Raw genomic sequence first — 16,268 nt, forward strand, 5'->3', positions numbered from 1 at the left:
AGAAGAAATTGCTCCCCTTATGATGGCATGTGCCCTTGCTCGAGAAGTATCCCATGGGCCGTGGCCTGAGGGATATGCATCGCAATAACTGAAACAATACGTGGAGTGAAAGCTTCTCCACTAATTCATCATGTCATTTACCCTTTCAAAATCGACAAAGCGCTCAGATCATGGGACCAGTGTTCCATAGTACGAAAACTAATGCCACGGGTCTCGAAAGATAAGGAGCAACAACGTGATCCGATACTGTGAAGGGCATGGACACCGACAATCACAGTTGTTATGGTCAGGAGCGGACAGCACTATGACGAATGACGAGAGGCGCACGAATCTGACCGACAAAGGTAGTATCCCAAAGGATTCATAACAGTGGGGTCTTTGGCCAGAACGTCAACAAGGACGGGAAGAACACATGGAGCGCTTTTGGCGGCAATCATCTTCACGTCCACCGCCAGCGTTTGATCATCAATTCTCAGATGCTGCCTCTCCTGGTCTTCCAGACCGAAATGGGTGTTACTACCTATGAAGATGGTCTTCCATATGCTGCCTCAGGATGCCTGATGGAGAATCACGGCGCCCGTTGCATCCTAGCTGTGTCGAGTAGGACATGGTATGCCTTCATGGACGGACAAGGCGAACTCGGAAGCCGGGCGCCCTGCGGGCGCTATAAAATCACGTAGGTCTGTATTCACATGAGGAATCTTTTGTTGTGTGTCCGAATGAGAACTATCAAATAGTTGCAGGTTTCTGTTTCTCTGACTCTTGGGCTTCTCTAAAACAGCCTGAATCACTTGTTATGCAGTTCATGGTTCTGTGTTGACTAGAACTCACAACGCGGGTCCCAATTAGTAAGTGCACCCTTGCGACTCAATGTAGACTAGCGCCAAATCGTCCGTTGAGCGGTCTTGGCTTTGAATTCCGTTGCTCGGTGATTATTCGCCCATGGGCATTTTGTGCTTTGCAATACCACACACTCTTCTCCAGCCATGCTCAGTAGAGCATTGAGAGCACCCCGAAGCCTGCCGCTGCGGCAGCGACAGCGGACCTTTGCTCCTTTTGCAAAAGATGTAGCAAAACGCCGAGTCACCACAGATGCAGCTTCCTCTCACGCCGAACGAGAACATGTCCCCGAAGTAAATCTCGCTCTCCCCATTGCGTTGAGAATTGCAGAACTGATCAAAAATTTTATCTGTAGAAAGATGACGAGCCATTTGAAGTCAGGCTCTCACACGAGAGCTTTGAAACCTACGAGCTCGACCCACCACCATATACCTTACTTACCACAAAGGCAGAGTTGAAACAGATGTATCATGACATGGTCTCAATAAGGTGAGTACTTGGTTCTGCTGCTTTTTTACAGAGTGAAGCTTGGCTGAATTGAATTGTCATGTAGGCGAATGGAGATGGGAGCCGACCGGCTATACAAGGAGAAGAAGATCCGGGGCTTCTGCCATCTCTCTACTGGCCAAGAAGCTGTGGCAGGCGGCATTGAGCACGCGATCACGAAGGAAGACCAGGTCATTACCGCTTACCGTTGCCATGGCTTCGCACTCATGCGAGGGGGCACCGTCAAGAGTATCATTGGCGAGCTTCTCGGGAGAAGAGAGGGTATTGCCTACGGCAAAGGTGGAAGCATGCACATGTTTGCCAAAGGCTTTTACGGAGGCAATGGTATCGTTGGCGCCCAGGTCCCTGTGGGAGCAGGACTTGCTTTTGCTCAACAGTACGAGGAAAAGAAGAACACCACCATTTGCTTGTACGGAGATGGGGCAAGCAATCAAGGTCAGGTCTTCGAGGCCTTCAACATGGCAAAGCTATGGAATCTACCAATTCTTTTCGGTTGCGAAAGTGAGTAACTTTCTAAGCCTTCTTACTACCGGCAGCATACAAAAGGCCCCGTAGCAACTTCTTGGCAAGAGGCAACAGTCACTAACAATGGTTGCTAGACAACAAGTACGGTATGGGCACAGCCGCCGCCCGAGCCGCCGCTTTGACTGAGTACTACAAACGCGGCCAGTACATTCCCGGCCTTAAAGTCAATGGTATGGACATTCTCGCCGTCAAAGCCGCTGTCGAATACGGTAAGCGATATACCGTCGAAGGCCATGGGCCTTTAGTCCTTGAGTACGTGACTTACCGATATGGCGGGCATTCAATGTCCGATCCCGGCACAACCTATCGGACACGCGAGGAAATCCAGCGGATGAGAAGCACTAACGACCCTATTGCCGGCTTGAAGCAAAAATTGCTGGATTGGGGTGTCACCACGGAAGATGAGCTGAAGGCGATTGATAAAGAAGCGAGGACCTATGTCGATGGGGAGGTTGCTGAGGCAGAGAAGATGGCAGCGCCAGAAACAACGCCGCAGATTTTGTACGAGGATATTTATGTCAGGGGAAGTGAGCCGGCGTTTATGAGGGGAAGAACACCGGATGAGAATTATTATTACTAGAAATTTCAGAACTTCATATTGTCAAGATGAATCGCACAAATGCTGTATAGACACCTAGCATAAAGAAAGGAGTAGAGAGGTGGCGTTGCTTTGGAGTAGGAATTTGGTATAGTAAAGCGGACTCAATTGATGTCTAGCTGGATCATACTGTCCGTCATGCTCAATGCTATCATACGATGCCCTATATCGTCACAGGAGACATGCTGAGTACGCCACCTGGCCTACATAAAATATCCTTTTCGACATCAATTCCAAATAAAAGTCCAGTAGATATCGTTATCCGCTCCGTGGGTCGCCCACATCGTAAGGGTCGCCAAATTTCTGTTGATTCGACTGATCAATGACCCATTTTTTCATTTTCGTCCTGTAAAATGCCCCTGCCCCTCTTCCTCATCTCTTCGTTCTCGCTCTGCGCATCCATCATTTCCAAGTCCGTCTCATCAGCCATATCATCATCATCCAGCTCCCCCTTCTCCAAGCCGACTATCTCCCCGACCTTATCCGTCTCTTCCTCTCGATCAACGTCATCTTCCCCTTCCCCTTCCTCATCCTCCTCGTGCGGCGCGAAATCCCAAACTTCCATGACCGTCCTCCCCGCCCTGCTGGCTAGCACCACACACCGTTCACTCTCGAACGCGACCCTCCAGACCGCTTCCGCGGGCTGGCTTAACTCCCTCACCAGAGCTCCGGTGTTAGTATCCCAGATCTTCACGCGCCCATCGGAGCCACCGGATACGATGCGGGCGTCATCGAATTGGAGAGAGGTGACAGAATTGTCGTGGGCGGCAAGGCGGTGGATAGGCGAGTTAGTGAGGAGAGACCATACGCGTACCGAGCCATCAGAGCCGCCAGTCACAAGTGTTGAGGAGCGGAGTTGCAGTTGGCCTACGAGGGAGGTATGGCCTTGGAGTATGGCGATGCATTGGCTGTTGGAAAGGTATGTTGGTATAAGACTGATATTTCAAGAGGGGGGAAGTGGGTATAGAAGTGGAAAGACGCCAACTTACCCATCTTGAGGATTCCATATCCTGACGCTCGTATCTAGACTGCCGGTTGCTATCCTTTGACCATCAAAAGCGATAGCATATATTTGGCTGAAGTGACCTTGGAGAGTCCGTAGGCACTCGCCAGTATGTATATTCCAGATTTTAGCCGTAGTGTCGTAGCTCCCAGAGACAACAAGGTCGCCATGTATTTCTAGACAGCGGACACTAGCTTGATGTGCCATGAGAACGTTCGAGCATTGCCCTGTGGACAAGTCCCATACTCTCAAGGTGGTGTCTCGCGAGCCGGATATCGCTGTCTTCGCATCCGACATCTTCAAGCATCGAACGGTGGATGTATGGCCTCGTAGCACATGGACGCTTGCGCTATAGAGTATGTCAGTAAGCAAAGAAGGCGAATTGAATATTACTCACCCGGTAGCCATATTCCAGACTCTGACATCTCTGTCGCATCCACCTGTGACCAATATGTCCTCCCAAGGCACCATAGCCCAGACTCCCATTACATGGCCCGTTAATGTCCGCTGGTGATCCCCTTTTGTATTGAAGACGTGTATTTTAGCATTGTCCAAAGCGACAACAATATACTTTTTCGTCAGATGTAGACTTGTCACAACACCTTGATCTGGCGTAATATGTCTGGGCGTCATCGACCCGCCTTTTTTCCATGCCGATTCCACTAAATAAGCATGCTTGAATCTTGATCGGTGCGAATAGCCAGATTTCTGTTTCCTCGCTCTTCTCGTCGCTGCCATTGCCTGCAGGTCTCTTAGGCGCTCCGAGCTATCATCTATAGCGGACATGTTCTCTGGTATTCGACTGGGCGATGTCGACCGTATGCCGTAAAGTATTTGACTCGCTGAGACGCTTGAACTATTGAAATTTGACCCTACAGAGTCAGTCGACATCCTCCTATAGTCATGTTTTTCGCAGAGTGATTTCCAGGCTTGGTCGTCGCTGACAATCTCTCGCCACCTTCTGGACACTTGAGAGGCACGGACGAAAGTCTTTGGATCGTCTATGAATTCCAAGATCTTCGTTTTAGTCAGCAAATTTAGTCCTATCAATTTCGAATGCAATTACCCTAAAACATAATTCGTTCGGTAAAGCTTTAAATGGGTCCTTCTTCAGCCTTGGACTGACGATTTGATGCAAGAAGCTGAGAGTCTGGTTGTCGCAAACGTCAACCAGTGATCTCAGAAAGTCTTCTTTTGCTGTCAAGTTTAACCTTGCGAAGACTTGACGGGCATCCTCAAGTACTGGGTCTTCCGCATCTTCGGACGGAGTGAGCCGCCATGACGTGGGGGTTCGCTCATTCGGAGTTGGACTGGGAGCTGGTGTGGGCGGAGAAGCTGGAGCAGACGGTGGGAGTGTATTTGATATGATCTGTGGCATGGTTGAGGAGGTTGGAGTAAGAGGTAATCTGGGTTGAGGGAACTGGATGGAGGCTTTTCTTCGAGAGCGATGGCTCGTGGCCACTGGTACAGGCGGAGCTCTTGTTCGTGGCATCGTGTCTCTGTCAGATTCTAAAGAGGTCATTCTGCTGTTTGCGCTATTGATATAGTTGTCCATTGCTATATGCGAATGTAGCGGTCAGGTGTAACGCATGCTCAGGATCGTGACGTTGAGACCCCGTGAGGTCAGGGTCCAGGGGTCGGAAGTGTCTGCTAAATGTACCGTACGGTCTTCCACTTTTTGATCTCTGTAAGGGCCCTATCGATGTCCTCGATGTTTCTCGTGATGCTTTGCCGTGGCCCCGCGTCTCGTTCACTGGTGGATCTCTGTTCCTGGCAGCAAATGGTGCATTTGCAAATGCGCTTTAGCTACGGCTACCTCAATGGAATCTATTAGGTGTCGTCCAGCTTCAATGAAGCTCACCAAAAAGCTCTGCAGGGGTAAAAGGCTTCGCAATTGGCCCCCATGGCCAAAGGGTGTATAAAGGGAGTTGCGGGATACCTCCTATATTGGCGGCTATCACATACGCCGCTGGCGCTGGGAGGAAGACGCTACGAAGGTTGGCTTCGCTGCCTCGCCCCGCCTGTCTTGTAATTAACAACAATCATTTGTCTCCAAGGCAGTATCAGTTTAGGTTGTCAACAACATGGGCTTGATACTTTTGAGTAATCAATAATAGGTCGATGCAACCTTACGCATTTCGCGCAAAGCCTTCGCGCGGTTGATCATGAAACAAAGATCACGACATATATTCTAGCTACGCAGTGGGGCAGATTCGAGCGAGAATGCCATGGCTGAGTCAAATGGCTTCTTGCATTCAGTCTCTCTAAAATAAAATCTAGTTGCCTATTGAGGAGACCTCCTTGAATTGGACTCTCTTTAGGGCCAATATTCGACCTAATAGAATCAGACGAGAAAGCTCCTCCACGAGAAGCAACGTACATGCATCCAGAACGATCTCAATGCTTGACTCAGTTCTGCCTTTGCCACGACAAGATCCTGGATGACTTCTCTCATTCGTGACATAAGTAGGAGCTCTTGTTGAACGAATTGACAGACCACCTTGAAACGCTAAGTCAATGTACTCCAGTGCCGAAATTATCATTCATGAATATGCGCAACCTCGGTCGTCCCTTCAACTCTGCAAGACTAACAGATCATTGGTAGAAGATGTGTTGCAAACAATGAAAGTAGTAAGTGCTTGGACATAAACATTGCGAATGTATATAGGTAGGTGGAAGATTTCGGATGGGAACCGCGTAGGTTGTTGTACTTCGGTCTTTTACGAAACATTTCATGATTGCAGCTACCTTCTTATATCTATCCAAGCACAGACTCTGCACCATTGAACAGTCCGAATCACTTGTGGACGGACACTTGGTAGGATTAGGGGCAGCCTGGTCATGGCATGTTGGAATTATGAGCTGAACATTGTTAAGGATGTTCCCTGTTCAATGTTTACATCAAGTCAATCCAAATTTTCTGAATCCTCTTGAGTGGTATTTCAATAATTCGTCCGAGGACTTCTCACTATCTACGAGTCAGACGATGAACAATGTGCTGCTCCAATTGGACCCTTTGTCAATTATCTACACCTGATCTCTTTCGGAAAGAAACTAGCGTTTGGTATTTTGGCTTCCCTATGCATAAACGTCGCACAAGAGTTTTTGCTACTCTGTTTAGCAGACAATCAAGGAATGTCCTTCCAATAGCATCAACCGAAATTAGCCAAGGATGCCGGCGCCTTCCCTCGTAAAGGCTAACTGCCATAGCAAAATATCTATACTGTGCTGAAGGCTTGCAAGATTTGCACTCTCGTGGCACTTCGAGCTTCATCAGCATCTTCAACATTTTGTCGTTGTCACTGCATGAGTAAGGCGGATGCCAAAAATATCTCTTGTCGCAAGCTGTTCAGCCTGTTGCATGTGCATCCTTCGCTTAGGACTGGGTCTGACATTCTAGATAAATCTAGCCTCCGTTGAAACAAGCTCTATCTCGTGAGATTTGCTAGTCTTCCTTTTAGACTAACGTTCTGCATGCGTGAATCCCTGTGGTGGAAGAAGCATCTTCGTTGCCTCCGTCCTACCACAAAATGGACAGCTTTCCGTTCAATCTGAGTACAGCAGATCAGCGTACAGCGCAATTTCTCAATAGTGTAGCAAGCCAAGGTGATCTTGCCGCATTCAAGAAATCCTCTCCAAATGGCCAAACCAACTGACCATCGATTCAGAAGCCAGCCCAGAGCCAATCCATGTTCCCAAATAAGCCGACCTTTGGCCCTCCACCTCAACCTTTCTCACCGCAATCGACAACAAGGATCCTACCATGCTCGCCCTCGTCCTCAACACCGGCCGTAAGCTGCCGCCGCAGACCACAATCAGAGCTCTCGATGCCTGTTCCATTAGTGTGTTCGAAATACTCCTCGATCATGGTTGGGACATTAACGCCCCGCCTTCGTCGAATCAGTGTCCGCCCCTTTGGTATGCCTTATTCTAATACTCTTCACCCCTCCTCCTTCCGTTGTCCTCCTACTTCCTTCTTACTACTTCCTCAAGTTCTAGTAAGGTCACACATAGACACCCCAAAGCTATCTCATCACACACGAGCCCCTCGTCAAGTTCTTTCTCCCCCACAACGTCGATCCCAACGCCTCCCACCCCCCTGTCAACCCTTACACGGCCGTCGCTGCCGCCAGCGCAGCCGCTCCGCTCGAAATCATAAAAGAACTCTTTGCCTACGGTGCCTCTGCTCGCGACTGGTTATATTCCGCCACAGAATCCCCGCTTGGAGGTGATGAGATTTCTTTTGGATTTGCAGGAAGGGGAAGGCATGGGTGGGGGGGATTGATGCAGTCAATCATCGGTACGATGAAGCGGCGTATCAGACGTGGACGCTTTTTGGGCTGGGGACGGCGCTGCATTATGCATGTAAGGGCGGCTGGGTTGATAGAGTGGAATTGCTTGTGGAGAGAGGGCCGAGTGTCGATGTTCTGGATTCGTGCGGGCAAACTCCTCCGTGAGTAGCGAGGGACAATGGGAAAGAGGAGATTGTGGAGGTGTTGAGTAGGCATATACGACGAGGACGAGAGGAGCGATTTGAGATTTGCTACGGAATTCTGCTTGATTTTGGGCTGGACGGGGGCAATGGGCAGTGGATTTGGCAAACGACTGTCTACTACCATGATCAGACTCTCATCGCCCTCATGTTATTGCAAGCTCTCGGGCGCAACTTTTGATGTCGGTGGAGGCATTATTGGCACTGCTGCCTCGCTCCGTCCTCATAATGCACCGCAGCAATGGGTGAATGCACTCCTACAGTTTTCCCGCAAAGCTCTCGAGCGGTCCACAATGACCCATTCTCAGAGAGAGAGCTGCCACTCTAGTAGCAACAGCAAATGGCGATGACGTGCTAATCTTGGTTGTTTTTCTCAGAATAGTCAAATGTTGGGACTGCATTGTCGTTCAAGTTGGAAGACACAAATACTCTTCAACCCTCAGAGAACTTCTTTTGCGCAGAAATGTGAGTCTGTAAGAATGCCTGTCTTCCCATGGGATTGATGAGGTAGGTAGTGCTTGCCCTAATTTTCATGACACTTTCTCCCCAAATAGAATAACAATCTCAAAAAGCGTAAGTGCCGTCCACTCATGTTGTAATAGTTACCCTTCCATCTGCTATCCCACTACTGATTCTCTCAAAACGCCTCCATCAGAGCCATCACCGTCTCTCAAAATGCGCTTCCTCTCCTTCCCCACGCACTCTACCCGATACATCTTCCTGACACGCCTCCTTCAACTAATCCTCTCAATCGCCCACCTCATCCTCCAAGTCTGGTCTAAAACGCACAAAGGCTGGTGGCTCACCATCAACATCCCATTCTCCATCGGCCGTATGAACATCCCCCCTACCCCTCCAAAATCCCAACCACAACCAATTGACCCTCCAAATAGTACCCACCTCCTTCGCCACGCTCGTCTACGCGGCCGTCCACATCTGGAAAAACCCCCTCGCTCCATCAACAAACCGATCTTTCACCACCACCACCATCACAGCGTCACCCGGTCTCGCGACTCAGGCGATCTATCTTCTCGTGATATTGGAGCTAGGTTTGGCGGGCCTGTGGGCGGCAACGTTCGTGACGATGTGTTTGTCCAAAGGCAAGGATTTTCGGAAGTTATTTGTTAGGCCGCCGTATGCTGAGTGGGATGTTGCTGTTGCGGTTGCTGCTTTGGAAGTGTGAGTATTTTCTGTTCCGCGAACGTTGTTGGGCTCTTGGGATGAGGGTGTCAGTCGGCCTGGAGTGTAACGGTTAGGAAGGAGGAAGAGGGTGACAAGAGTTGGAAAGGTACAACAAGGCTGACAAGGTTTTACTTTCTAGAATCGCATTTCTTTGTTCGACATGGATAATATGGAGGGAGAAGAACGGCAGCAGGTCAGCGAGGAGGAGCCATCTATCTTCGATTCCTCTGACAGGGACGAGAGTAGAGGGCCCATATGGGCGATTGGAGGAATGACGCTGCAACGACGAGTGAACAGAAGGAACGAAAGTCAAGGGCGGGGCAGGACCGTGGCCTCGCTGCTATAATTTGCTTGATCAATCCTCTGACATCTCTTAATCTTCATCCCAATTAGCGTTTTGGCCTGGCGGCTTGGGACCGCCCGCCTGTTTAGCCATTATAATTTGATCCACACTCAAGATCGTTCTCACTGACTCTGTGGCTAGCCGTATTGCCCATTCTTTACTCACCAGTAAGTCCAGGATTCCAGCTTCTTGGGCGTCTAAAGTGCCTGTTTTACCGTCGTTGTTTTCAACGTCCACACCTAGCGTCCACTCGTCTTCATCATCGTCGTCATCATCTTCTTCGCTTTCTGATGACTCGTCTGAGTCTTTCGCATCCTTTGACGCTGATATCGAAGCCTTGTGATGGGCAGCGTACAACGTCGCCAACACCTCTGTAGCATCTAATCCTGCCGATTCCGCCAGCGTTCGCGGTATCACCTCAAATGCCTCGGCGTACTTCTTGATTGAATACTGCGACAACTCCGGCGTCTTCTCGCCAAACCTCGTCACACGCTCAATCAGCTGCATCTCCGTTGCTCCTGCGCCAGGCACTAGTCTCGGATCTTTGGTTATCGCTTTCACAACATTGACACCATCATCGACGGCACGCTCGATATCGTCAAGATGATTCTGCGTTGCGCCTCTGATGACGAGCGTGGCTGTACGCGTCTGTTCGTTTTCCTGTCTAAAGACTGTGACTCGGTCGCCGCCGATTTCGAAGGTCTCTAACATGTCGACTTTGCCCATCTCGTCTGGCATGGGCGCACCTAGACGGGCAAGCGGTGTGGCGCCTACGACTCTACAGAGTCTTCGTAATTCGAACTTGGAGAGAACCTTGACAACTACCATGCCGAAGCGGTTGAGATAGTGGAGGGCTAGCTCGCTGACAGACTGTCCGGCGACAAGCACACGCATTCCAGTATCGTGTAATTCCTTGATCGCTTGTTCGAGTTGCGCCTCCTCCCCTTTTGTGAAATCCATCATTTCCTTGGCGTTGTGAAGCAGCACCGTTCCTTTCGTTTCTGTCTGGCTGATGTCGATTGGACATGAGAAGACGCCAACTTTGGCATTCTTCGCTTTCTTGACGCTACTGTCGGGTTCACGGCCAAAGACCATGCCTTTCACTACTTTAGACTGCTCGAGCGAGCCTCCCATGATTTTCACTACTCGGATGTTGTCGACATTGAAGTTTTGAGGATTCTTTGGGAGCACGGCAAGGATGGCTTCGGCGATCAAGGATGCAAGAGTGTCTTCATTACCAGATTGCTTGGAGGAAACCACGGTGCGAATGGCTTTGGCTAGTTCTTTTTGTGAGCGAGGGTCGCGGACTTTGTCGACAACGAGTTCTAGGAGTGAAGGTCAATATATTCCACGGCTTCTGTGTGGGTGCCTCAATATGAACATACGATTCAAGCACTTCAAAGCCTCCTCCATAGCTGTTTCATACCCCTTTACAATCTCTGATGTTTTCAACCCCATCCTTAACAACTCTTCCGCTTTCTTCAGCATTTCTCCGGCCAGGACGATGACCATATTTGTGCCATCGCCAAGCTCTGCTTCTTGCTGCTGACTTGCCATGACAAGGAGCTTTGCAGCAGGGTGTACCACATCGAGCTCTTTTAATATAGATGCGGCATCAGATGTGAGTATCATTTTTTGGAGGTGATTTATAACGATTTTGTTTCGCCCATAGGGACCTAGAGAAGTCTGAACAGTCTGAGATATCGCACGACATGCTTCAATATTTCTGACTACTGCGCCATCTTCTGCTTCATAGCTACAAGACCTCCATTAGCTTGAAGCAATCGCAGACAGATTTGATCATTCTACCTTTGATAACCCTGCTTGAAAAGACCACCACCGGGGGCGTTAGGTATAGTGAGAGACATGATATGAAATATTCGACAGGAGAGCGATTGATATCCTTGAGCGCACTCCAGCTTTCGGCTCAAGGCAGTTGGAAAAGTTTCGCGAGGAAGCGCGTCACTGCGGCAGGCTTCCGCCTCCGCCGCAGTCTCAGGGCCAATTCGCCTCTAATTCTATTGAGTCCTCTTCGAATACATCATAAGGAACTGCCTCTTGTGATTGTATTTGGAGTAGAGACCGTTGAGGTTGTTGTTGGTGGCCCTCAATTTCCGGCTATCCAAATGAAACCTCACCAAAAAAGAGGATCAAAACACTTACGAGGGATCTGATTCATCCAGCAATGGAGATTTCTTATCGCAAGATACTGGTCGATGTGCTGAAAACCCCCGAATATGCGAGAAGTAAAGAATGTTGCACTCCATTGTCAAGAAATCTTTGGTCTTATTTGTATCTAATGTTGAGTCACCGCTCGAGTGGAGTTCTCTTCTGTCGGCTGTTGCTCCCAGGAGCAAACACCAAGCACCTTGCTGTCTAATCCTTTCTATCCCTCTATTTGTCTATAGTCTATCGTGTATGGCGACGGGTCCGCGCTATGCATCGCTATGCAAATCTCTCTATACCTGTTTCGGGTTTGCTATGCATCTCGAACCGTCTCTGTTGTGACCGAAATCATCAACTTGGTGAATCACTTTCTTAGTCCAGCTAGTGCCGAGTCGACGCTCCTCAGCTGGGCCTTCTCCGCAGCCGAAACGCCCATACCAGTCTTGGATTTGACAGCGGCATACTCCTCGAGATGCTGCTTCGTTGTCTCGAGCGTTGCGATCTGTTGTTGCTCAGCGGTGAGTCTGGGTGAAATGAAGGCTTTGCGAGCAGATTGGAAGAATGCCGTTGATTGGTCATAAAGAGAGGAACTTGCATCGGTGACGGCAGGCTTGGCGGCAGAGGGAAGGTAGGTGAAAACAAAAGATGGATTCGCAGACATGTTGTTGTCGTGTGTCTTGCCGCTGAAAAGATTGAGCTGTGAACGAGTTATGCTTCAGGTGGAGAGAGAAGCTGGCGAAGATTGGAGGGAGATGACGCGATTATGAGTGATTGGGGGTGTGACTGTGAAGTTTCGTATTTCCCAGTCGGTATTGTGTTAATGTGGGTTGAAATGGTGTCAAAGGAAGTGAAAAAAAGGCAACAAGGATTGCTTTAGATGTCAATAATGAAATTTTATAGTGCGTATCTGAATAGGGCAATTGGCACGGGGACCATTCGGGAACCCAAAATTAGGCTGCTGCTATGCACAAACGTGTGGCTTGGGAGGCATCTGATAGGGTCCGTGGGGGTCTCGATATTACCCTTTAAGTGAGCACATTGCGCCTAGACCGCCTTGAAAGGCTGGAAGGCCTCCAAAAACGACAAGTCAAAGGAAAGGATCGGATTCAGGGGGTCTTGGCGGTCCCAACGGTGGGAAGAACAGGAGATTGTGCTCCACAGGGCGATAGGGCTCCATCAAGGGCTTCATTTTGCTGACCTGCTGACCCTCTCTGACGTCTCGTACGATCACAAGTTCACAATACACTGCCTATCGAATAAAGATTGAAAGGACACAGCCTGTGAAAATAGAGATTCAGTCCACTAACAAATCCACAATGACGTACACTCCCTCAATAGACACCCTTTATACTCCGTAATTCGCAATCCATTCGATATACTTGATTTTGAAGGACACGTCGACGACTTCAGCCCACGTCAGAAATCTAGTGTGGTGTCAAACCAGTCGCTGGATATTCCTTCGTCTTCCTCGGCTAAGCCTTCTAGGTCTTTTGCGCCTGTTACATCGCCCGTTGGTGCTGTTCTTGGCTCTTGCTGCTCCGGTCCATCTTTGGCTTGTGAGCTTGTCGGTTTATTCTGCTCCAAAGTATCCTCGACGTGTGAGCTTGTCGAGGCTTGCTGGTCGCTTACGTCATGTTGTGAAGTTCCCGGGTCTTGCTGTTGGGCTGCGTTGTCGTCCTGTGAAGCTGCCGTGTCTTGCTGGAGAGTTACGCTGCTCTGCTGCGAGCTTATCGAGTCTTGCCGTTGGGCTTCATTGTCGTCCTGTGAGGCTGAGATGTCTCCGGTTGCAGAATTGTGAGAATCTTTTGGAATGACTATTTCTTGCTGTTGCGATCTGTGATGCTTTTGTTTCTCAGACGTCTTGTAATCTAAAGGGCTCCCAGAGGATTGTAGAGCTTCTTGATCAGTTTTTTTCGACAGTCCTGCCTTCGAGGACTCAGTGACACAACCAACACCTTGCTCAGCAACGGGCTGTGATGTGCGAGTTCCTCCTAGGTCCTTCTTTCCTTTAGGTGGCTGTTGATTGTGCTCCTCGAGGCCCCCTCTGAGAAGATCGTCTAGATTCTGTTTATCCTTGCTGTCTAGACTCTGATTGAGCGCTAGCATGCCAACGATAGTTGCCCTCACATCCCTGATCTCATTCGCAAGATTTTGAGCGCTTTCATTACGAAACGTCTCGAATTGGCGTTCGAAGCGGGTTGTGTAGATACGCAACGTAGTCAATTCATTCGGGACATGTTTCACACGCTCAAAGTACTCCTGTCTCTGCCTCGCATCTTTGTCAAGATCGCTGATTATCTGACGTTGAAGCCGATCAAAATGAGACGGCCGCTCCTCTTCCATCGAACGCCTTATAGCGTCCTTGGAGCGATTATTCCATTCCGTTTCCATCGAAAGCTTTATGGTGTCCCTTACTCCGTCTATCGTAGCATACTGCCCAAGTTTCGCATTCATTTCGGTGCGAACATCCGACTTGTATTGCTCGAGAGTCGTATCAATAATTGCTTGTAGCATTTCCATACCACCGGATCCGGTACTCATGACTTCGATGGAAGTGGCAAGGCCACTAGTAGCACAAACCTCAGATAGGAGCGACTTCACGGGACTTTGAATCAAATATGCTAACCAAAAGTTGCAGACTAGCTGAAGCAAGAAATAGTATATATGCATCTCTTGACAATAATCTGTCATCGTGCCAGAAGGTCTGGGCATTTATTGATCTCTCAAGAAGAATGCGCTAGTCCACGGTCGTAGCTTCTACTTCCAGAGCTCCTTCCTCCTTCAAGATTCACTAGCAGAACGGTGCTTTGTTTTGACCGTTGGGGGGTGTTGGACCGTCTGCGAGATACAGAACAAACAAGGCCTCCTTCCATGGGCAAAGTCAAGCTGTTCTGACTTCTCTTCGTTCGTGTGCTTCGATATTGATCTTCGCAAAATTTAAAATGATACGAAAGGTCTGCAACCACATAGACTGCGAGGAGCTCGGCCATTCGCTTCCCAAGGCAAGATCTTGGACCGCCATTGAAAACAGGGAATTCAAACGCAGTCTTCACGATCAAGATTGTCTCTCCGTCTTTGTCCTGAGTCAACCATCGCTCAGGGCGAAATTTGTCAGCATCTTGGCCCCATGTTTGCTGTGAGCGGCCAATCGACCATGGTGCCCATATCGCGATTGATCCTTGTGGTAGCCATGTGCCGTCAGGAAAGGTCGTATCTGCCGTACACTCCTTGAGCTCCACCGGCACGGGAGGGTAAAGCCGCAATGTCTCGTTGAATACAGCCATAGTGTATGGGAGACCTTGAGGCTGAACAGTATTGAAATCAAGACGCAAATTCTCCTCAACATAGCAGCTGCTAAGTTGAAGTTCAGCTACAACCTTTTCAGCGACACTGGGAGATCGCATTAGAAGGTAAAAAGCCCATGTCAGCGACTGGGCTGTTGTGTCTCGTCCTTTGCTCTTCTCAGATAGTGTCATTCAGAAGTTGTGAAACTTACCGGCAGATAGATAGTTCATTGCTGCGTCAGCAACCACAGCACGGTCTTCGATGTGGTCCAGTAACGAGTCAATTAGGTGGCTTTGCAGCATGTCTGTTCCTGATCTTCCATGGCCTGCGACTCTAGGTCTAACATTTGCCCTTTTCTCGATTGCGGTGGAGACGATGGCATCCCCAAATCTCTTCACCTGGGCGACGGCGCGCTGTAACGGTGCACCCCAAATGATCTCTTTGACTTTCCAAAATGGATTCTGAAAACGATCTCCAATGGCTCCAGAGGCAAAATCAAATGCTTTGGAAAAGGGTAAAGACGTTGGCATGTCCATCTGTAATAGAATTGGTCTTTCTCGTATTTAGAAGATGGTAAGACAAACTTACATCATAAGCCACGTTACCCATTAAACGGGTAGTCAATTCATGGAAGACGGCCTGAAGATCCACCTTGTCGCCTGACGACGCAGCATGATATAGAAAATCTCTCGTATCATTCAGAAGAGAAGGGAGGATGTCGTCAATGAATAGCTTGAGGTTTGCATTGCTGAAGAAACGCAGACCTGCCTTGCGCTGAATCTTCCACAGCTCCCCATCTGCATTGATAATGCCATGCCCTTAGATGGTTGTCAACTCGGGGGGTTTGGCGTAATTCGAACGAAGAGACGGGATGAAGACTGTCTAGCACGCACCAAATAGGTCCCATGACCGCGAACGAAAGAAGTCACCTTTGATAAACAGGTCGTTGTTCTTAAGTACATGCTCAACATTGGCAGGGTCATTTATCACGACGCCTGGTGGGAGTGAAGGAACCGAAATTTCATAAGTGCTAAATCCAGTTTGCCTTTCACAATCGGAGAACCAATCGAGTAGCTTATGCCTCGGCTGGAGAAACCAGATGCCATTGCCAGCCAAAGGCAGCGTTCCAGGTGGTCTACTATGCACCATCTCAGTACGACATCCAGGAGCCTTGGGGTGACTTACGGCAAACGCTTTCCATGGCGACGGATGGGTGAGCGCTGGCCTCGGAGACACCAGGCTACAAGCACAGCCAGTGATATGGCGAGGATAGTGTACATGGCTTCAAGGTGATGCAAAGCAGTTTGAACGTAAGGCATTCGCGAGA

General features: G+C 49.3%; 4 protein-coding genes across 4 annotated transcripts; 1 reads left to right on the forward strand and 3 right to left on the reverse strand.

The window, feature by feature from the left end:
• Nucleotides 1–986: 986 nt before the first annotated feature.
• PDA1 (alpha subunit of pyruvate dehydrogenase) lies at nt 987–2,452 on the forward strand (the record flags this gene model as incomplete). The annotated part of the gene is made up of 4 exons (XM_044811597.1): nt 987–1,133; nt 1,196–1,329; nt 1,394–1,848; nt 1,947–2,452. 4 exons carry the CDS (start codon nt 987–989, stop codon nt 2,450–2,452), a joined length of 1,242 nt encoding a protein of 413 aa, XP_044670730.1.
• A 337-nt stretch (nt 2,453–2,789) lies between these two features.
• KY384_003077 (uncharacterized protein) lies at nt 2,790–4,851 on the reverse strand (the record flags this gene model as incomplete). Its single annotated transcript, XM_044811598.1, has 4 exons — nt 2,790–3,378; nt 3,460–3,822; nt 3,871–4,490; nt 4,540–4,851. 4 exons carry the CDS (start codon nt 4,849–4,851, stop codon nt 2,790–2,792), a joined length of 1,884 nt encoding a protein of 627 aa, XP_044670731.1.
• A 4,669-nt stretch (nt 4,852–9,520) lies between these two features.
• KY384_003078 (uncharacterized protein) lies at nt 9,521–12,317 on the reverse strand (the record flags this gene model as incomplete). The annotated part of the gene is made up of 3 exons (XM_044811599.1): nt 9,521–10,815; nt 10,876–11,246; nt 12,025–12,317. 3 exons carry the CDS (start codon nt 12,315–12,317, stop codon nt 9,521–9,523), a joined length of 1,959 nt encoding a protein of 652 aa, XP_044670732.1.
• A 755-nt stretch (nt 12,318–13,072) lies between these two features.
• On the reverse strand, nt 13,073–16,221 carry KY384_003079 (uncharacterized protein; the record flags this gene model as incomplete). The annotated part of the gene is made up of 6 exons (XM_044811600.1): nt 13,073–14,299; nt 14,515–15,092; nt 15,153–15,477; nt 15,530–15,759; nt 15,835–16,079; nt 16,127–16,221. 6 exons carry the CDS (start codon nt 16,219–16,221, stop codon nt 13,073–13,075), a joined length of 2,700 nt encoding a protein of 899 aa, XP_044670733.1.
• Nucleotides 16,222–16,268: the final 47 nt, after the last annotated feature.

This window comes from Bacidia gigantensis (assembly GCF_019456465.1).
Source record: "Bacidia gigantensis strain McMullin 20006 chromosome Unknown contig_180, whole genome shotgun sequence".
Lineage (NCBI taxonomy): Eukaryota > Fungi > Ascomycota > Lecanoromycetes > Lecanorales > Ramalinaceae > Bacidia > Bacidia gigantensis.